A 22,311-nucleotide genomic window follows, 5' to 3' on the forward strand; every position below is an offset into this window, starting at 1 on the left:
CCCCCCCCCCCCCCCCCCACCCCGCCCCGTAACTATCTAGCCCCGGTAAACCAGTATATTTCTCGAATCTAACAATGACAACCAAACAAAACCACAGAGTACGCTCGAATGACTGTACATCACATGCTGCGTTTGTTCCATCTTCACTTCGCCCGTTTCGTCTCTCCCCAACATCCCTCAACCAAGCTACGCTTACACGACGATGCTTTTCGGTTTGCGAATCTCGTCCGATCGTAAAAAAGCTTGTTTTTCGACGCGCAGCACAATTCATGGCAGTGCCACAGATTCAGCAACGCCAACTCCCAATGATGGCCTCAATCGCAACATCGAAGATGTATTACATACTTCCTCTACCCCGAAAGCCGTCAGTAATAGCGCCACGGAGAGCAGCACAGGTAGAGGTAACGAGGGACTCGGCGGAGGCGCCAGTAACGGTAGTGGATCTGGCGGCAATGGAAGTAACAATTCCGACGGACACCATCTACCAGACGACTTGAAACAGGCTCTGGCGTTCGGATCACTCACTGAGCAAGCATTCAAACACTACTACAAAGCATTGAAGAATCCTATGTTAAAGCTTTTGATGGCAATTCCTGCATATCGATCAAGGGCACTGGCTGACTCTGGCTTCTTCTTCAAACTAATGGTTCAAGAACTCATTGGCAATAGAACATCTCTTGCCTCCGAGATAGCAGTGCGTGGCAGCGACATTGTGCATGAGCTAGAATACGTAGCTTCAGATCTAATCGTCGGAACTGTGATTGAAGCTGGCTTCGTGTGGCTCTTGGCACCCACTTTGTCACTTCCATCCAAAGGTGGATCAGCTTTTGCTCGATTTCTTTCTACCCTGCCTTCCAACATGTTCCAGCAATCCACAGCACTTCGACAGTTCTCCATGTCTCAACGAGCTGCATCCTTCGTGTACGCAGGAATCCAATACACTGCCATAGGATTTGTAGCGGGTATTGTTGGTACTGCCATAACTTATGCTCTTATAGAAGGAAGGAAACGTCTGGACAAAACGCATCAGCCTGAACGGCCCTTGCCAGCAGTAATTCTGAATTCTGCTGCTTGGGGCGTGTTTATGGGAATTTCCAGCAATACTCGCTTCTAATTAGTGGAAGGGCTCGAGCTTGGTATTGCTAACCTGTTTAATGGAAAAGCAAAACCGCTCGTGAATAGTTCCATAATAGCTCTGCGCTTTGCAAACAACTACTGGGGAGGCGTCCAATTCGTTCGCTTCTTCAGATACCTTGGCTTGCATGCTACTGGAGAGCAAATGGAACAAGAAGCGCAGCATTAACCGTGTGCCCTTTGTGTTAGGATTGGTTCACATCTCCCGAATGGGGTTTGTAGCCAAAGGAACCTATTGGTGATAGTCCATATCAACAACGAAGACAAACTGGAATGCGCTTTTCTCAAGCAAGTCAAAAGAAGGGTGCATGTGAATGAGAGGATGTTTTGGCAAGTTCTATGCTCTTGTCAAACGTTTGCAGCAGCTCGGTGTGTGATCCAAGATGCACATTCGAATAGAAAATAAACGGACCAGTCACAACTGTTGCCTGGACTTCTCACGACTGCCCAATTCATCTTGGTACATACAAGCAGCGTAATGCAATAATGAGATTTGAAAGGCACTGACAAGAAGATTTATTTAGTAAGTGTGGAAGATGGCACGCAAGTACCGGAACCCATGAACTGTAGAACCAGTGCGTGAATGCAGTTGATGTGTCCGTGACAGTATCACAAGCCAGTCGTTTCGGTCTTGGGTAGCTAATAACGCAGCATGGGCGCACGATCCTCCGGGCTCGATTTTTGGGTGGCGATTTTTGGGTAGCATTGAGAACAGTACGGACGCATATGCGCAAGGACCGACAGGCAAGGACCGACATGTTGAACGTGGTGATGCTCCTGTAAGAATTGACTGAAGCTTGTCAAAGACATCTCGGCTATCCCGGGGTAATGTGACAAGTCGGACATGTATCATTGTCTTACTGTTGAGCATTGCTGCCTAGTAGAAATCATCCTTTAACAGATTGGCATTACTTCCATGCCAGTTACCGTTGTCACACTGCTGCATATGTTCCGTAGTTGACTGGCGATAGAGGATATGCTCAGCAGTATATAAGAAGAGTAGTATAGAGCAAGTTGATGAACCAAAAAGGTAGCCTTGTGAAGAAAGGCATCCTAAATTACCACTTCGTCTCAGGAGTGGTAGCATCGCTACTACAGGATCCAAATTCTTCCTTGGCTCAAGTGCAACTATTGGCGCATCTACTGAAACAGACTGCTTGACAATACGGAAGAAGATCAACTGTCGAGGCGCTTGCATAAATTCAATGCTAAACGTGGCGAAGACTTTAACCTGTGGTCGCTTCGTTTTGAAGCACTTTTGGAGTCAAAGAATCTGTTAGATGTCATCACGTCTGATCCTTTAGAAGAAACCCCGTTTCCGGAGCTGAGTACAGAGGTGAAGTCCCAAGTACTCAAGGCAAAGTCGCTACTGGTGCAGTCACTGGGGGACAAGCCTCTACGGACGGTCGCAGGTGAAAAGAAAAATCCCTACAAGATGGATGAAAAATTGCAAGACCGGTATGCAACGCAGAATACGGCCACTAGGGTACAGCTTCATACAGAGTTGTACCGGAAAACATTCGACAAAAGCAACACCATGTCTGAATACGTGGATGGGTTTGAGGCCATTTTCAATCAGCTTGAGGTCATGGAAAGTCCCCTGCCTGAATCTATGCAGATTGCTATTCTGTTTGCGAGCTTTGGGAAAACGAATGAGTCCCCCTTTGGAGCCGTCATAACTGCTCTCCAGACAATGTCCGACAATGAGCTTACATGGGATAGGGCAACAGCACGCCTTTTGCAGGAGTACAGTGTACAAAGTAATTCGACCATGGCCTCGAATGGTGTGGAGACCGAGTCTAACCATATACCGCAGAGAGCTCTGAAGAGCAAAGCACAGGTACAGTGCTATGGATGTGGCAAGTATGGTCACTACAAGAGAGAATGTCGCTCCCAGAAGCGATTCCAGGATGGAACCAAACGTTTACAGTTTGGATCTGGGGGTCATGAGAAAGCCCTGTACCATCACACGAGAAGTGAGGTGGGCAATGGTATGGTCATAGACTCCGGCGCCAGCTGCCACATGATGGCTGATAAAAGGCTCTTTGACAAAATTGAGAGCGTGGAACCTAGAACCATAGCCCTTGGAGACGGCAACCGTATACGCGCAGAAAGAATGGGAACGGTAACGATACCGACTTTAGAACACGAGCATGAACGGAAGTTACTAGTTCTGAAGCGCGTGCTTTATATACCCGACCTGGATACAAATCTCGTCTCATGTGCTGCGCTGGACATGGATGGATACACAACTCACTTTGGGGATGGTCGCTGTGAAATTCGTCTCGGTAATGAAGTTATGTGTATTGGCAAACTAAAAGGTGGCCTCTATGTGATGCAAATTAGCCCTTCGAGGGACAGTGAATTGGTGGTTATAGATCACTCGAAATCAGGGGAGGAACTTTGGCACCGACGTTTTGGCCACGTATACAAACGAACACTGAAAGACATGGCGACACGAGGAACTGTTTGTGGTATGAACTTTAACGATTCGGCCCAAGTAGACGTGGATTGCGTGCCCTGTGTCAAGGGAAAGCAGGCTCGACTTACTCTAAAGTCACGCTCTCACAAAGAAAGTGGACCTGGTGATGTGATATTCACCGATGTCTGTGGACCTCTACCCGTGAAGAGTTTGAGCGGAAAGGTTTACTTCATCACGTTCAGTGATGCACATTCCTCTTATAAGGATATAAGCTTGATGACTCACAAGTCAGAGTCGTTAAGCTGCTTTAGGAACTTTCAGTCAAAGTTCGAAAGTAAGTTTGATTGCAAAGTGAAACTACTGTACTCGGATAATGGGGGAGAATATCAAGGACTCGTAGAATACCTGGAAAAGCAAGGTATTGAATGGGAACCCTCCGCCCCATACACACCCCAACAAAATGGGGTTGCCGAGCGTCTCAACAGGACGCTCATGTAGATGACTCGTGCAATGCTAGCTCAGGCTGGACTACCCGATAAATTTTGGGGAGAGGCGGTGTGCACAGCTGTCTCAATTCGTAACATTACAGCAACAAACGCGAACAATGGGAGGACGCCAGTACATATTCTTACCGGCAAAGTCCCTTATGTTGGACATCTCCGATGCTTTGGCTGCGAGGTATGGAGCTTTAATTCAAATAGAAAGAAGCTGGACTCCAAATCAAGGAGATGCATTTTGCTGAGAAGCCTTCCTCATAGGAACTATCGAGTGTGGGACATAGAGTCTGGTCGTGTCTACCATGTGAGACATGTGAAAATCAACGAGATTGTATACCCTGCCGCTGAAATGGATCAAGTGACAGATAAAAAAGGATTACTTGACACTTGGATTAGTAAGATGGATGGCATTGAGTACGATTATATCGAGGAAGAAGACGATAAATCACCGGAGATATCCGATGGTAACGAAGGCAGCTCGACTGTACCGTTAATTTCTGCAAACAGCAACGCGGAAAATCTCACCTATCACCCGGCTTCTGAGACCAATTCCCAACAAAATGGGGAACGCAGATACCCACTTAGAACTCGAAGTGCTCCCTAACGTTACGGGTTAGCAGCAGAAGATTCAGTGCTGTTGGCCACAGAGAATAGAGGGTGGGCAGTGCTACAAACTCTCGACGAGGCTCGGACTGTGAAGGATAGTCAAGAGTGGCTTGCGGCAGTGAAAGAGGAAATTGATTGTTTAGAGAAGAACGATTCATGGACTACTGCCCAGCTACCGAGCGGCATTAAGGCAGTAGACTCAAAAATTATATTCACAATGAAGCTCAAAGCCGACGGAGCAGTGGACAAGCGCAAGGCAAGACTTGTTGCTAAAGGCTTCCAGGAGGGGCATGTTGCAGATGTATATGCACCGGTTGTTGACTTCGCTACAGTACGTCTGACACTCGCAATCATGTGTGGAAAAGGAGTATTCATTCACCAGATGGATGTCAAGTCAGCATTTTTGAATGGCAAATTTGATGAGGATGAAGCTATGTACCTCAGACCCCCTCAAGGTTTAGACCTTGGGGTCAAGAATGGCCAGGCTTTAAAAATGCTGAAGGCTCTGTATGGATATAAGAGAGCCCCAAAGATATAGAACAAAACCTGGAATAGATCACTGAAGCGGCTTGGCTTTGAAAAACTCAGAGCAGATGAATGTTTTTATGTCATAAAAATCCAGGGCAGTACGGTGTATGTCCTGGTCTATGTGGATGATGTTCTGGTAATCGGAATCTGCATGAAGGCAGTGACGGCCGTCAAGCACATGCTTTCTCAAGAATTTGAGATGACAGACCTTGGGACTGCTAAATCATTTCTTGGGGTTGAGTTTCTGTATACCAGTGAAGGTGTCTCTCTCCGTCAGAAGTACCACATCGAACAAATGCTCGAAAAGTTTGGAATGTCAGAGTGCAAACCAGTCCGAACTCCTTTGTGTACATCTACAGTACACGAAAACATTTTTCATCTTTTGCCCGATCCTAGTATCGGCCGATTCCGAGAAGCTATTGGATCCCTGCTGTACTTATCAACCAGAACAAGACCAGACATCTCAGCTGCTGTCTCCATTCTCTCACAGAAATGCGAAAATCCGTCCCAAGAAGATTGGGTAAATGTAAAAAGGATTATGAGATATTTGAAGGGAACATCCACAATGAGTCTGCAGTTTTCATGGAAAAAGGAGTCAGCGCTCCCGTTAGTGGAAGCTTACTCAGATGCGGATTGGGCTGGGGATTGATCAGATCGCAAATCAACAAGCAGTAACGTTATATTTGTCAATGGAACGCCAGTAATTTGGCAAAGCAGGAAACAGACAGGTGTGGCTTTATCTTCTACAGAATCAGAGTACGTAGCCTTATCTGAATGCATGAAGCAGACAAAGTGGGTCAGAATGATGTTGGCTGAACTGAACATGCTCCGCACTGGCCCGACCGTGGTGTTTGAAGATAACTTGGGTGCTCTGCGCTGGTCGTCAGGTGAGAGACGAGCCAAACACGTAGACATCCGATTCCACTTCGTCGTTGACGAAGTTGCGAGGGGTAATATTCATGTTCAGTACTGTCCTACTCAACATGTGTGAACAGAAGACCGATACCTCCTCGTTTACTCGTCGTCGCTCGCTAGTTATAAGTCTATCCTGAAGGACAGACTGTCCTGTGCGGTCTGAGACTGCAAAATGACTATTGGCGAATGTGATTGTGCGGTCTGACAGTCCCCGGGTTCGCCAATAGGGGTTTTGGGTCGACGAAGCTGAGCTTGTTGAGGAGAGTTTTCGTGCGTTGTGGGCCGAGTGGCTTTGTGAAGTAGTCGGCGACGTTGTCCTCGGAGGGGATGTGTGGGATTTTGATGTTTCCTCGTTGAATGTGGTTGTGTATGAGGTGATGTTTCACATCGATGAACTTTCGACGTTTGGTGGGCGCCGAGTTCTGTGCCACGAGGATTGTTGCCTTGTTGTCTACTAGAAGGGGGGTGGGTTCGTGCTCCCCCTGGCCGCGAGGTATTCCGCCTCACAGGTGGAGTCGGCTACTACGGATTGCCGAGCTGAAGTCCAGCTGATCGGCGCGTCGTGGAACATGTGTACTGCTCCGGTTCGGGATCGGCGTGCGTGGTCGTTGGCGAAATCCGAGTCGCTGTATGTGCGGAGGCTTGGAGAGGCGTTGGGAGCCTTGGCTTTGAACAGTATTCCGTGGTTTGCTGTACCGCTGAGGTACCGAGGGAGCCAGTGGAGGTGGTTCTTGTGTGTTCGAGCCGGTTTGTGCATGACTGAGGCTAGCATGCTGACCGCGGGGTGGATATCGGGCCTGGTGCTGTCGGCTAAGTATCTGAGGTCTCCGATTGTTTGGCGGAAGAGAAAGGATTGGTGCTGTTCTAAAAGGGGGTCGTCTTGCGCGTACGTGAAGGTTGCTTTAGGGGGTAGCGGTGTTCGCTTTGGATTGGAGGACACCATGCCTGTTTTTGTGAGGATAGTTTTGGCGACGTTGGGTTGCGAGATGTGTATGGAGCCATCTGTGAGGCGTTGGATGTGCCATTTGAGATACCTGGCAGGGAAGCCGAGACGTTTGATGGTGTATTTGGCTGCGAGAGTGGCGTGGAGCTCGTCGTGTAGCTCTTGAGAAGATGCAGCTGAAAGGAAATCGTCCATATTGATTGCGACTAGAATGAGGCCGCGTTTGGATTTTTTGTAGAGGAGGCAGGGGTCTGCCTGAGTGGGCTGGTAACCATGCGCGATTAGGTGCTTGGAAAGTCCGTCGTGGTAAATACGTGCTGCCTGAGGTGTGCCATAGATATTGCGCATGAGTAGACCTGCTTTGCATGGATGTTTGAGGGTGCCGTTGAACCGGGGGTGCTGCTTGATGTATACCGGTTTCGGTTGAGGGAATTTCTCGTGGAGATAGGCGGAGCTGATGTCTAGGTGTTCTAGGGGCCATTTGTGCGTGGCTGCGATGGAGAGGAGTAGACGTACTGTAGTCTTGTCCGCCATGTAGGTGGTGACTTGTTCGGGGTCGTAATGTGTCCCCGGGGTCATGCGGTCGCCGCGTGCTGCGCAGCGCGCCTTGCGGTCAGTTACTGTACTGGTGTGATCCCGAATGTACCTGAATGTCATTGTGAGTGGTATGAGCTTCTCATGTATGGGGATCTGTCGGTCTGGTATCCATTTGATGGTTCCTGTTGCGTCTAGCTTATCGAGCTCTGTGTCGTGTGCATGTTCCCATTCGGCAGCGTCAGGGTAGGTTCTGGCTTCTTGTCTGGTACGGGGGTCGGGTGTGGTGAGTTGTAGTCCGGTTCCGCGTGTTGCTGCTGGTGAAGTGCGGAGGACGGCTGTTGTGGTCACTGTAGGGTCATGTGTTTTTGTGTACGGACGGAAGTCTTGCGTGCGTGCGATGTGGTACTTGCTTGTGTGTGTATCTTGCACTGTGATCGAGTGGGGGCTGTTGGAGTACATGTGTCGTACTGCTCGGCTGCGTGTGTCTAGTTTGCGTTTTGTGCCGTATATAGGTATTGTGCCTAATTGTCCGAAGATGAGGAGCTGCTTCGGCTGTGCTTTCTGTTTGTGCCATAGTGTGTATGGGGCTTGTCCGGTGGCCCGATGAGGTATGATGTTGTATTTATAAGCCGCATCGCGTACTGCGTCCTCCCAATAGGCGTCCGTTAGGTTGGCGTGGTGGAGATTGGCTCTGGCGGCGTTCATGAGAGTTTGATTAATTCTCTCGGCGATAGAATTTTCCTGAGGCTGATGCGGGGTATTATTCTCGTACTTGATACCGAGGGAGGCGTAGGTGTGCAGCGCGTGGTTGGATTTAAATTCGCGTGCGTTGTCAGTGCGGTAGGTTCGAGGAAGGCGGTTGCGTTGCTTCAGCAGCGCGAAGAATTGCGGCATGATGATTCCTACTTCGCTTCGGGATTTGAGAAAATACAGCATGACGTATCTGGAAGCCGCATCTATGTACGTTAGGAAATGGTGGTTGCCGTGGTTGGATGGAGGATGGATAGGGCCGCATGTGTCAGAACTTAGATAGTCGCCCGTGTCATAGTGGTGTTGAGTGGGAGAATGGCGTGCGGGTCGTTGCTTCGCGTGTGCACATGCGGAGCATGACAGTCGGTTTTGGGTGGCGGCGAGAGCGGGTGGAAGGCCTTGTAGCTTCCTCGATTTGGCGATGTCTTGTATTTTGCGTAGGGGGCATGGTTGAGCTTTAAATGCCAGTGGTGTAAGATCTTGTCTGTGGCCTTACAGGGAATCGGTGCGATGGAGGGTGCCGGTATTGAGCTTACAGGTAATGGTGTAATGGATTTCCTTTTTGTGGTAGTGGGAGGAGGGGCTCGAGTCGCGATGAGGCGCGGATTGGCAGGGGTTTTTGAAGGGGTTTGTGAACTGTGTTTTGACGACGGCGTGGGTGTTTTGGATCTGTGTTTCGGGGCGTGGATCGTGCGTGCGCCCCTTGCCTGTGCGTTCTTTGTTCTCTTCCATGCATACGCGTTGATGGCGGGGTCCCATGGGGCTGTGCCTAGGATAGTTCCACGGGAGCGCTTGTCGAGTATGTATGCAGCGTTGGGCGTGAAGAGGACGTTGCCTCTGATCTTGGTGATGGATCGCACCGACAGGAGGTTGCTCGTTATGTCTGGGGATACAACAGCGGGGATCTTGAGTGCATGTCCCTTATTCGTCTTGATCGTCGTCTGTCCGGCGTGCGTGCATTTAACGATTTGGTTAGTTGCGGTTTTTGTTTTGTGCTGTATGGGATGTGGTGTCTGTATGGAGGCGAGGTTGGCCATGTGTGTTGGGTGGGCGCCCGAGTCGAGGATGTACGTACAGTAGTCCTGGTGCAGGCTGTGATCGGTTGTGTCGTCCAGCTCCATATCCGAGTCGTTTGTGTAATCGTCTTGACGTTGAGCGCCCCGTGCCGTCTGGTACGGCTTGGTGCGTACGGGTTGACGGGTACGATGGCGGGGGTGTGCTGCGTGATTGCACTCGGCGTCGGTGTGTCGGGGGTGGGAGACGCCTCATGACATGTGGAATCTGCATGGATTGGATGGTACGGGGAGGTTCCGGCGGTGGAAAGGGTTGTAGCGTTGAGAGGCCGAGGCTGGATTTCTGAAAAAATTTGAGCCTCCGGCGTCGCCGTGTATTTGAGAGGTGCGTGGTTGTGACGCTTGCCGGTAGAGGTCCATTCGATTGAACTTGTGCACAAAGTCTTTTGTGTCGTTGGGGTCCAGGGCAATGAGTTGGCTGCCAATCGCGGCCGTGGCGAGTTTGAACCGCAGGCCGTCGATGAGGAACTCTACAGTTGTTTTGGGGTCGGCTATTGCTGGGAACCGTGCTGCGATCATTCTGGTTCTGATCTGCTCATGGGCCTTGATGTACTGATCAAGAGTCATACCGGGCAGAAAGTGTGTCTGCTCGGCTAGCTGCTTTAGATATTTGTGGTCTGAAGCATTGGTTGTGTCCAAGTGAGAAGTGACTGCCTGTATGAGATCGTAAGGAGTTGGATCGCTTGTGGGGGTGAGTATGAGGTTGGCTATGTGGGCTGGTATGGACGTGATCAGCTTGCCGAGTAGGTAGTTCTTGTTGCGGTTGAATGTTGCTAGATCGGTGGGGTCTTGTGGGGGAGTGGGGTTGCTGATGATGTGTTCGATGGCGTTGATCGTGTGTGCTGCTGCTCGAGTGGCCACGATCCACGGCCCGTAGTTCGTCGGTTCGAGGCGGGGGATGTCGGGGCGTTTTTCCATGGTGCGTATGTCCTGGTGAGTGTTGTTTGTGATGTGAGATGTAGTGTGATTTGTCGTGTAGTTTGTTGTGTAGTTTGTCGTTTGGTTTGTCGTGTTTTGTGTTGATGTCGTAGGATTTGTCGGTGGAGGGATGTAGGTGAGGGGCTGAGATGGGGTTAGCCTGGGGCTCCTCCGCGTTGGGAGGGATCGGTTTGTTCTTGTCGTGGTGGGTTGCGATCGTGAAGCGGGGAAGGTTGAATTATGCAAGGTAGCAAAAGGTGCCCATAACCTGTGTGAACAGAAGACCGATGCCCTCCTCGTTTACTCGTCGTCGCTCGCTAGTTATAAGTCTATCCTGAAGGACAGACTGTCCTGTGCGGTCTGACATGAAACACCTCACCACCATCCCCCAACCGACCCACCGCACCTCCCGCCCCACTGGACGTTACATCTATCTCGTTCGCACCAACGTCGCACGTCAGCATGAAGCCCGCGCTCTCTTCTGTCGCCTTTATGCTCCCCTTCACAATTGGCCATGATGAACATCCCTTTCAGGGAAAGATCCTGCAACCGCAGCGCCGCTCTCTGCGAATTTCGCAGCAGCGCACCGCACATGCCGGGTCTGTACAGCCCGTCAGTGGGACGGATATTTCAGCCCAAAATAGGTCGAATCAACTCGCCGTATACACAGATAAATTGGGCCTTCCATCGCACGCAAGTCACGTGCAGGGCACGGAAACGCCTCCCTACTCCGTGGTTCATGACGCTTTGCATGAGCGCAGCAAGCGACCAACTCCGTCAACACGGTTTCTATCGAACAAGTCGAATGTAACCCCGACTTCACCCTCGCATAGCGAACAGCTGCCTACGTCGACCACACCACAATCGTGGAATCGTAACTCTATGGGACGCCCGCTTTTGCGGAGCGCCTCACCGGTTCGAACGGATCGATATTCGCTGAGCGAGAAGCCCGAACATGCATCGGAATTGCGCATACCTGTGACAGGTTCATCTCTCAACCATGAGCAGCCGAACCGCTCGTATGAAGATACCATTCAACATGGGTGTCAAAAGCAGTAACAACTGCTGTGCGTCCTCAATCGGGATGCACCCGAATTTGGGATGCCACCAATTCGGTGCTAGATAATGTAGGTGTTACTTTGATGCATATAGATGCTCAAGGATTCATAACAGTATAAATTGCCTCGCCGCAGTGAAGTGCGGAGAGGTAGACAAGTAAACTACTGAACACACACTCTCAACTGCTAACAGGTTATGGGCCCAGTAACACCTCCTGTGCTACGCTGCTTGGTCTCCGCTCCGCCGTGCTACCGACCGTCAGTACCACAATGACAGACTCTCTGGACACTGTGGATACCAGTCGCTTCCACATTGAGCGTCTTAACTCTACGAACTATTACCGTTGGTCGCGCAAGGTCGAGTTGGTCCTCCGCGGCAAAGGTCTCTGGGTCATTGTCAATGGGACTGAAACTGAGCCTGAAGACCCCACTGAGAAGCTCAAGTACATCCGCCGTCGCGATTCGGCGTTGAGCAACATTCTTCTCACTATTGATGACTCCTGTAATGCTGGCGTCATTGACCTTCGCGACCCGACAGAGATATGGAACAAACTGAAGAAAACATACCAGGCCATCTCGGAAGCATCCATTGATACACACCTCGAGCAATATCAATGTCTCAAAATGAAACCTACGGAGAAGATCATCCAGTACGTTAACCGCCTACGGGAGCTCGAAAGCAAACTGTCCGGCGTTGGACATACTGTCTCAGACAGTGAAAAGAAACGAGCCATGCTTCGCGGGTTGACAGAAGATTTCAAGGTACCTGTCCAAGTCATCCGCGCCATGCAACACGAACGTGAAGTTGCAATAGGCATGCTAGTTACACATGAAATGTCGCTACAGCCTCCCGATGCAGATGACTCCACCGCTCTGGCTGCTCACTATGACCAAAAATGCCATCACTGCGGCCGAAAGGGGCATCGCAAGTCGGAATGCTACCACAACCCTGAGAGCCCACAGTACCGCCCCGACACTCGCTACCGCGGCCAAAACGAAAAGTACCGAAACCGTCGAAATCCTCGCTCCCACTACCGTCAGCTCCGTCGTTCCAACGATCATCGAAAAGACAACGACGACAACTCGGAACATGCTGGATCAAGCTATATCACTTTTATCGCTACTTGCCTCACGTCACGCTCTGGTACTACCAAATGCCTGAAGAACAAGTGGTTCCTAGATTCTGGGGCTACCGCAAACATGTCTAACAACGAGAAGTTCTTCAAGGATTTAAGCACCAGTCAAACTGAGGCCTCTGTGTCACTTGGAAACGGAACCCAGACGTGCGTTAAAGGTGTCGGCACTATTCAAGGGCGTGCACAGTTCGATGGAACTTCGACACTCATACGCATGCAGGACACTTTGTTCATCCCAAATCTGATGTGCAACCTCATTTCGGTCAGCAAGCTCCGCCGTGCCGGCTTCCGCGTTAGCTTCGATACAGGTTCTGATGGACACGGAATCTGCGTTGTCACCCGCACTGGAAACGCGGGAACATTTCTTAAGGGCATCGAGCGGTCCGATGGGTTGTATGAAATCGACATGCTTCCTGACGAAGACCTCGCTCTGCTCACGAAATGTGAGGAACAAGATCTATGGCACGCCCGCCTCGGACATGCGAGCCAAAGCGTCATCGAAAAGACCATACCAATCGTCAAGGGCATCGGCATCAAGAATTGTCCCCATCTCTCTACATGTGAACCGTGCAAGAAAGGTAAGTCCACACGCGATTCACGTCCACCCTCGACCTCTGACAATTCAAAACCGTTGGACCTGGTCCACGCAGATATCATCGGACCGGTTCGTGAACCTTCCCTGAACGGTTCGAGCTACTGTATCCCGCTGTAAGATGACTCCAGCGGACTGTCACTCGTTCGCTTCATGAAGTCGAAGAAGCAAACTGCGGACTGCGTCAAGCACATGATCCTCGAGTTGGAAACAATATTCCGCGGGAATGTCAAGCGCATTAGCGTCCGCCGACTTCGAACGGACAACGGGAAAGAATTCCTGTCTGGATCCTTTCAGAAATGGCTCGCTGACAAGGGTATCCTCCATGAACGCAGTGCACCTTATTCCCCTGAATCAAACGGCAAGGCTGAACGCCTCAACCGCACGCTCATGGACATGGCTCGCACACTCATGCAAGGAGTGTCCCACATCGAGGGGCACCAGCGTTTGTGGGCTGAGGCTATGAACACAGCCAACTACATCCGCAACCGGTTGTTCACGACCGCCTGCAACGATCCTTCAAAGACCCCGTATGAAGTCATTATTGGAGAGCGTCCTGATCTCTCCCACTTTCGCACATTCGGTGCCGTTTCCTACGTACACATCCCGAAACCCCGACGCTCTGGAAAGTTTACTACGCGTGCAAAGACTGGGGTACTGGTGGGATACGCCAACGGGAACAGCTACAAAATCTACATACCAGATGAACAGAAAGTCGTTACATCACGCGACGTCACGTTCGATGAGTCAAAACGTTATATTCCTCCCGATGCCCATCCCAATTCAAAGCTCGGCGATGCTTTCCACCTGGACAACGATGAAGCCGATTCTCCTCCACTATTTGAGACGGATGAAAACAGTATGTCTGATACTACTGGTAATTGTGATGACCCGAACGACTCTGTCGATCCCTCCAACGACAACGACGATAACCGCCACAATGAGCAGGATGCTTCTGCTCCCACGACCAGTGCACCTGTCAATCAGGACGATCTCACCTATTTACCCAATACGACCCGCTCTGGACGAGTATCCAAACAGCCGATTCGCTACACTGACCTCACTGCCATCGCGTTGAATGTTCGTCTTGGCAACGATGATCCTGCGGTGCCAACCACCTATAGCGAGGCCGTCAAAGGCCCTCATGCACGCGAATGGCAAGATGCCATGCAGACGGAGATCGATGAACTCAATCGCAATGGTACCTGGGTTCTTGAATCGCGCCCTCCCAACACCAAACCAATCAAGAACAAATGGGTGTACATGAACAAGTTGGACGCCACAGGTCGTCTTGCTCGTCGGCGCGCGCGTTTGGTCGCGAAAGGTTTCACTCAGAAGCATGGTATCGACTACAATGAAACCTTCGCTCCAGTTGCCAAATACTCCACGCTACGTTTCGTTCTGGCTCTGGCGACAAAAGAGGCATTGGCTCTATTGCAGTTGGATGTTAAAGCTGCTTTCCTAAACGGTGAACTCGATGAGACAATCTACATGCAGCAACCACAAGGTTTCATCGACCCTACTCGGTCCACATGGGTCTATCGTCTGCTCAAAGCACTGTACGGCCTCAAGCAAGCATCTCGAGCTTGGCACCAAGTAGTAGACCGCCTTCTTACTACCTTGGGCTTCACCAAATCGAAATCTGATTCCAGTCTATACATGCTTCACTCCAGCAACACAGTCATCTACTTTCTCGTATACGTCGACGACATGCTACTTGCCGGTCCGACACTACAAGAACTACAAGTCTTTGCCGACCGCATCGCAGCTCACGTTTCCATTCCAGTGGAGCAAGACGTATCGAAGTTCTTGGGAATCATCATCGAACGCAGTCTCGAGCTCGGAACCTTGAAAATTCACAGTGCCTTGATGATTGACCAACTGATTGCAAAGTTTGGTATGTCGAACTGCCGGGCGGCAAACGTCCCGATCCCTCCCGGAATGGTTTTGGACTCTCCTTCCTTACTGAGGTCTCGCGAAGAGGGGGAGTACCGCCGCATGCAATTTGTCCCATACCGTGAACTCGTCGGCGCAATACTTCATCTGGCAAACACGACTCGCCCCGATGTCGCTTTCGCTACATCATTCCTTTCACGTTTTATGGAGGACCCATTGATGATACACTGGCAAGCGGCCAAGCATGTACTGCGCTACCTCAAAAGGACAAGGGCACTGGGCATCGTCTACAGCCGAAACAATGAACAAGAAGCGGAACTTCTCGATTACACAGACTCTGATTTTGCCGCCGACCGCATTGAGCGTAAATCTGTCAGCGGATTTGTGTATCTTAGTGCTGGGGGAGCCGTCTCCTGGCGCAGTAAGAAGCAAGATGTGGTTGCGCAATCCACACTCGAAGCCGAGTACATTTCAATGTCTTATGCAGTTCGCGAAGCCATATGGCTGCGCAGAATGCTTGCAGAGTTTGGAAACAATTCATCTACCGGCACTGAAGTACTCATTCGGGGCGACAACCAAGGTGCACTCGAACTGGCAAAGAATGACGTTTGTAACGATCGCTCCAAGCACATCGACGTCAAATATCACTTTCTGCGTGATCATGTGCGACATGGGACCATCAAGCTGATGTACATTCCGACCACTGAGATGGTCGCCGACATCATGACAAAGTCCCTGAACTCACAGAAGCACAGTCACTTCGCCAAGGACATGGGCCTCCGCGATGCAGACACTTGAGGACGAGAGGGAGTGTCAAAAGCAGTAACAACTGCTGTGCGTCCTCAATCGGGATGCACCCGAATTTGGGATGCCACCAATTCGGTGCTAGATAATGTAGGTGTTACTTTGATGCATATAGATGCTCAAGGATTCATAACAGTATAAATTGCCTCGCCGCAGTGAAGTGCGGAGAGGTAGACAAGTAAACTACTGAACACACACTCTCAACTGCTAACAATGGGCAACTCCAAGGTTGGATACCTCCCATCTCGCGAGAGACAGGAGCTCCGTCGCATTCGCGAAACCGCCACTTGGTGGAACCTTTGCCCACATCGTGGATTGGCACATCGCCGCCGAATTACCTGCAGCGATTGCGGATTGCGGAATCACTACGTAAGCAAAATTCCTGCATGAGGAACAATGATTCCCGAACTAATCTCGGAGATAATTTACCGCTCGAACATCGCGGAAGCCGACCATCTCGAACGAGAATACTCTCTCGATCGGAGCCGCTCGTGGACGCACGAAGTATAACCGAAAGAGCGGAAGTTTACTCACAAGAGTTTGTTGTCGATCACCTCGTGTCACACGAACATAACCCGCAAGGGAGATTATTATACCGTGTTCGTTGGTATGGTTACCCCTCTGGGGACGATACTCTCGAGCAGATCGATCATCTCCCTCGTTCAAAGGTAATTGAGTATCACCGCCGCACGCGGACAGGACTACCAACGTCGTTGGGCCGCGCTCGAATCGGTTGATACCCATCAATGGGAACTTACCACAACGTGGATATGGTTCAGGAAGAAGTTATTTCGAAAAGGCGAAGAATGACCAGTTACTGGAAACAAGATCGTGAAGATGAAGTGACTCAATAAGAGAAGTTTATTTATGAAGCTAATAGACTCTAAGAAGAGGAAGTTATGGCGAAGTATACGGACTCTAAGAAGAGGAAGTGTACTCATCAAGTAATGAACTCTAACAAGAGAAGTATTGGTGGAACCGATGGACTCTAGGAAGAGATATATATCGGCAACGAAGAAGACAGTACTACCCTCAAGAAGGGAAAATTCTCTCTAGTAGAGGCAAGAAGTTACGAAGAACTGAAGAAGGTCAAGCAGAACTATATTGGCACAATACCGTTATAAACGGAAGATCTTTAATTTATTGAAGGTCTGACTATCGCTGCAAGCGAGATAATACCGATGACACAATACCGTCATCACGGAGTTAACTCTGACACTAATGAGTACCTCCATGAGCACTGCCCCCGGCAGCTGCTCCACCATTGTATCCTACGGATCCGTCCGCTGGCGCGGGACTCTCCTCATAGTGTGAGTTCGCCATAGCGCGCAGCGCTTCGATCTTTGATCCGTTTGGAACGATAACACCGAGACCTCGGAGAAAGTTCGTCAGAGCGCGGTACTCACCCGTCTGAACGGATATTTCACCCCGTGGAGGAACGTTGACTGGACCAGGTACGCTGGGTGGGATTGCACTCGCATTTGCGATTTGTTGATCGTCACCGCCTGAGGCCGGATATTCCTCATACTGAGGCTCGTTGTCCACCGTTGGATCATCCTCCTCAAGTGGAGCTTCATAATCGTCAGAGAAGACGAAGCCCATCGGGAGCCCGTCTGGGATTATCCTAGGCACAGCCTGGTATGCTTCGTACTCCCCTGGAGTCATCACCTTTTCCTCAAAAGGGTCATAAAGGATGAAATCTCCTGACGATGGAGTTCTACGCCCCGGAGACCGGTCGAGTGTCTGTTGATTACCTCTCCTGCTCTGAGAAACTGGAACAGTGTCCCACGGATGGTCGCGAATAACCCGTACAAGACGGTGTAACTCCTCCAAGTTGGCATATGATCCCAGAGGGAGTGATAAATCCATCGCAAGGATCGATTGTACCAACAATGATGGAATATGCCAGAGTCGTCCGGTATCATAAACCTCCCAGAGGATATATGCCGCGACGCGGGCACACCACTCCGCACAGAAGACGTTCCAGTACCCCGAGTTCGGGTCGTTAATCAGATGAGATCCTACATAGGAAACACACGGTGGTAACTCGACGTAACAGCCACGAGGAACTTCCAGATTGGACCACATCCCTGGCAGCGCCAGATACCTACCCCGCAAGCTTCGCGGATGAATTCGCTCGATTTCGACATTCTGGTACGGAACTAAATATCCGTATCTCGAACGGCATCGTCGCTCAAAGCGAATGGCCTGAAAGAATTGGTATCGTGAGGATTTCCTCAAGTAACGAAATTCAGCCCGAAGTATCGGTCGTGTCCAACACAAAGCCGTATCATACGGACGCATTTGTCCGCGCCACGGAGTAACATCCAGACTGGCGAGCTCTCGTCCATACGATATTTCGCCGCGTGTACGGAAGGTACCAATGTCAAACTGGTATTCCAATGGAATTGGTTCATCACTCGCAACGCGATGCTGTCGCTGGTATGCGATTCGAATTGTAATGTGTGCTCTCTTTCATTTGGCGTATCACGAAGTAGTATAGATTTAATGTCTGTGGACAACCTGCGCTGCGGAGAGCAAGTTGTCAACCAAAGAAAAATAATTGGAGAGTGATGTTGAAATTATTTACTGGGAGAGAGGGACATGGAATGCTATCTTGAACAATGTTCTCCCGGTACTCAAGGGAGGCACGAGACAACGGTACATAAGGACAAGGTAAGATAGAACATACAACAAAAAGAAGTATCGGCCAGTAAAAAGAAACATTTTGACATCCACTGTGCAAGTGGTTATGGGCCCAGTGCCATACCTGATTGCCTGAATCCGCTTCTGTTTGTTGTTCTAAGAGCTGTTGCTCTGCCGGAGTTTGGATTGTTCGTTTTCTTGTTTGCTGACTAGTAACAATGGAAGAGACAAAGAAGATATTCAAGTTCGAAGGAGAAGTGGGCGAGGATTTTCACATTTGGTCGGCGCGCACTGAAGCCGCGTTGGAGGCCAAGGATGTTCTGTCTCCTGTACTGACAGATATGGTCAACGCTGAAGATATGACTTCCGTTTCTCAAGCAGACAGACTGTCGATCGCAAGAGCTAAGGCCACAATTATTCAGGGACTCGGAAACAAACCCTTGAGGTTGGTGTTGCCTGTGAAAGACAATCCTTTTAAAATGTGGAAAGTTTTGAAGGAGAGATATGCAGTGTCAAACCTAGTTACAAAGGTGCAACTTCACACGAAGCTAGCGCGCATGGAGTACAAAGGACAGATCATGTCTGAATATGTAGCCGGGTTCGAGGACATTTTTAATCAGCTCTCTGCTATGGGTACTGAGATCGCACCGGACATGAAAATAGCAACGTTTCTTGCTTCGTTTGGAGACAAGTCAAGATCGTCGTTTGGGCATGTGGTGACAGTACTGCAGTCGAAAGACACCACTGTATCCTGGGAACTCGTCTCTTCGACTCTCTTACAGGAGTACGAAGAACAAATGTGGGCGTCCACGGCAAAGGATGTTACAGGTAAGAGGCCGATCGACTCAACTATTGCACTAACTGCTTCGGGACAGAAACAGTTTAGAGGAAAGTTTAACTCCTTTCCAAGGAGGGCGTTTAAGGATAAAGATAGACGCAAATGCTGGGAGTGTGGGAAGACGGGTCACTTTGCCCGTGATCACAAAAATGGAAAGAGAAGTGCCAATACCCAGGACTCTGTGTTTGAAGGACACGCAAATCATGCGACCATGCTGATGGCCGTTAGAAAGAACAAAGGTGATGCTATACAACTCCTGGTAGACTCTGGAGCATCGGACAACATGGTCAATTGTGCTGATTGGCTTACCGATATGAAGGCGATATCGGAAAAGATGATTGTACTTGGCAACGGAGACTGTGTCAGAGCGACACACTGCGGTACAATGGTCCTTGATGTATCAGTTGGAAGTGGAAGTACTGTGACTCGTACAATAGAACTGAGGAACGTGTTGTTTGTCCCGGAACTGAAGGCGAACCTCATCTCTTGCTCAGCTCTATGCAGGGATGGCTACACTCTGACTTTCAATCGAAGCTCTTGTGAAGTGTGGAATCAAGACTGCATTGAAATGCAAGGGATACGGAGTGGAGGACTCTATATTGTTTCTGCCGTACTGAAGAAACCAAGTATCAAGGTTGCTATGGTTGCGAATAAGATGAAAGAGCTTTGGCATCACAGACTAGGGCATGCGCACATTCCGAGCATTGAACAGCTCGCGAAAAAAGGAGCTGTCACGGGGTTGGACCTTAGCTCCAACATCAGGGAACCAAATGACTGTGCGGGGTGTCTTGAAGGAAAACAGCACAAGCTAGTGTTGCGAAGGAAAGAATTCTGCTCAAAATCAAGAGGAGAAGTGATACACAGCGATGTTAGTGGAAGAATGGCCGTGAAGTCACTTGGAGGTGCAGAGTACTACGTAACATTTATTGACGAGTACTCAGGGTACATTACAGTATTTCCGATAGCGAAGAAGTCAGATGTTCTCGACAAGCTCCGGCTTTTCCGTCCATGGTTTGAGCGCAAGTATGACTGCAAAATTAAGACTTTGCAGTGTGATGGTGGTGGGGAGTATATTGGCTGTGATGGTTATCTCAGAGAACACGGTATCGAACGTCCAGAAAACCCGTCATACTGTCCTGAAGTCAACGGAATGGCTGAGAGAGCAAACCGCTCTTTGATGGAGAGTGCGAGGGCAATGCTGCGCCATTCAGGATTGCCAAAGCCCTTTTGGGCAGAAGCTGTTGCCGCTGCAGCTGATATCCGTAACCGTTTCCTTTGCCCAAGAAATGATTCCACAACCTCTTACGAAATGCTCACTGGAAAGAAACCACGGGTTGATCACATCCGTGTATTTGGCAGCAGGGCTTGGGTACACGTCCCAAAGAATAAGGGCACTAAATTGGACTCAAAATCCAAGGAAGGAATCATTGTAACATGTCTGGAGAACAGTCAGTACAAAGTTTGGCTGAGAGACACAAAGGCTCCTGTAATGGCAAGACATCTCCGCGTAATTGAGAATGATTTCCCAGAGAAGAGTTGGTTCATGTGCTCTAGCACGGAATTAATGGACGAGCCTGACCTTACAGAAGAATGCACACCACCTGGGGAGGTCTGTGAAAACCAAGATCACATTGATACCAGCAGTGTAAGTAGTCTCCCCCTAACACACAACACATCAGTCACTCCTGGACCAGTACAGGAGAAGTTGACGTATACTCCAGCTGATTCTTCGACACACGGAACAGAAAGGGAAGAAGCCCTACACAGTGGTCAGGGTCACGATAATGGGTCACTCGTTGAAACAAGTGGCATGGGAATGGGAAGATATCCAACACGAAATCGTGCTCATCCAAATTTTTACACGCCTGGAAACGCATTCTTGACTACTGTAGATAGCGAACCTATCTCTGTCGAAGAGGCTATGCAAATGGCGGACTCTGAGAAATGGAAGGAGGCAATCAGAGATGAGCTGAAATCTCTTGAGAAGCACGACACATGGGAATTGGTCTTCGTTCCGGACAGGCAGAAGATCCTGTCAAGTCGGTTTGTGTTCAAACGTAAAATGAACAAAGATGGTACTGTGGAAAGGTACAAGGCCAGAATGGTTGTGAAAGGATTCATGCAGGGACTAGTTGACAACACGTACGCGCCAGTGGTTGACTTCACTACTGTAAGAGTAGCACTTTCCGTCGCGAGTCAGAGGGGGTATTCTGTGCATCAGATGGATGTGAGAACCGCGTTTCTGCACGGTACTATCGATGAGGATGTGTTTATTCATCCACCTGTTGAGTCTGAAATACAGCTTGAGCCTAGAAAAGCTCTTAAGCTTAAAAAGGGACTCTACGGTTTGAAACAGGCACCGAAACTCTCGTACGCCAAGTGGAAGGAAGTAATGCAAAAGCTGGGTATGACTGCACTCGTTACTGACAAGTGCGTGTTTCGGAAGAAGGAGCTGTGGATTCTGCTCTATGTAGATGACGTCATCATCATCGGGAAAAATTGTGAAGACATTGGGATTGTGAAACGACAACTATCCTCTCTGTTGGAAATGAAGGATATGGGGAACTTGAGTACGTTCCTTGGGGTATCATTTTCAAGGGACACAGATGGAGGTCTTTTATCTCAAGCACATTATGTGACGTTGTTGTTATCTCGATTTGGTATGCAGGACTGCAAACCTGTATCAACTCCTGCAGTCACGAAGGGGATTTCTGAAGGAAATGAAAAGCTCGCAAATAAACGGCAATACCAAGAGTTAGTGGGATCCTTACTCTTTCTCTCATCACGAACAAGGCCAGATATTGCACTCGCTGTCAACAAGCTGTCTCGGCACTGCTCGAGACCTACAGAAGAGCACATGCAGTCCGCAAAACGAGTCCTGAGGTATCTGAAAGGTACAGAGAATTTCTGCCTTCGAATCGGAAAAATTGGCTTGACTCTAGCGGCATACAGCGATGCAGACTGGGGCGGTGACCACACCGACAGGAAATCGACGTCTGGATCTCTGCTTTTACTTGG

The 22,311-nt window shown here is 49.7% G+C and overlaps 1 protein-coding gene across 1 annotated transcript; it reads left to right on the forward strand.

The window, feature by feature from the left end:
• The first annotated feature begins 3,157 nt into the window (after positions 1-3,157).
• On the forward strand, positions 3,158-4,054 carry CHC_T00001045001 (hypothetical protein). The gene is made up of 3 exons (XM_005718304.1): positions 3,158-3,601; positions 3,671-3,792; positions 3,892-4,054. The coding sequence occupies exons 1-3, from the start codon at positions 3,158-3,160 to the stop codon at positions 4,052-4,054; spliced, it is 729 nt and encodes a 242-aa protein (XP_005718361.1).
• The last annotated feature ends 18,257 nt before the right edge of the window (positions 4,055-22,311 follow it).

This window comes from Chondrus crispus, genomic scaffold (assembly GCF_000350225.1).
Source record: "Chondrus crispus Stackhouse genomic scaffold, scaffold_390, whole genome shotgun sequence".
Taxonomy (NCBI): domain Eukaryota; phylum Rhodophyta; class Florideophyceae; order Gigartinales; family Gigartinaceae; genus Chondrus; species Chondrus crispus.

Excerpts from the sequence above, each read along its gene's own strand:
- CHC_T00001045001 (XM_005718304.1), top strand. The coding sequence starts at position 3,158 with ATGATGGCTGATAAAAGGCTCTTTGACAAAATTGAGAGCGTGGAACCT. Across the intron at positions 3,602-3,670 it reads ACATGGCGACACGAGGAACT|CAGGCTCGACTTACTCTAAA; the intron begins GTTTGTGGTATG and ends GTCAAGGGAAAG. Across the intron at positions 3,793-3,891 it reads GGAAAGGTTTACTTCATCAC|TAAGTTTGATTGCAAAGTGA; the intron begins GTTCAGTGATGC and ends AAAGTTCGAAAG.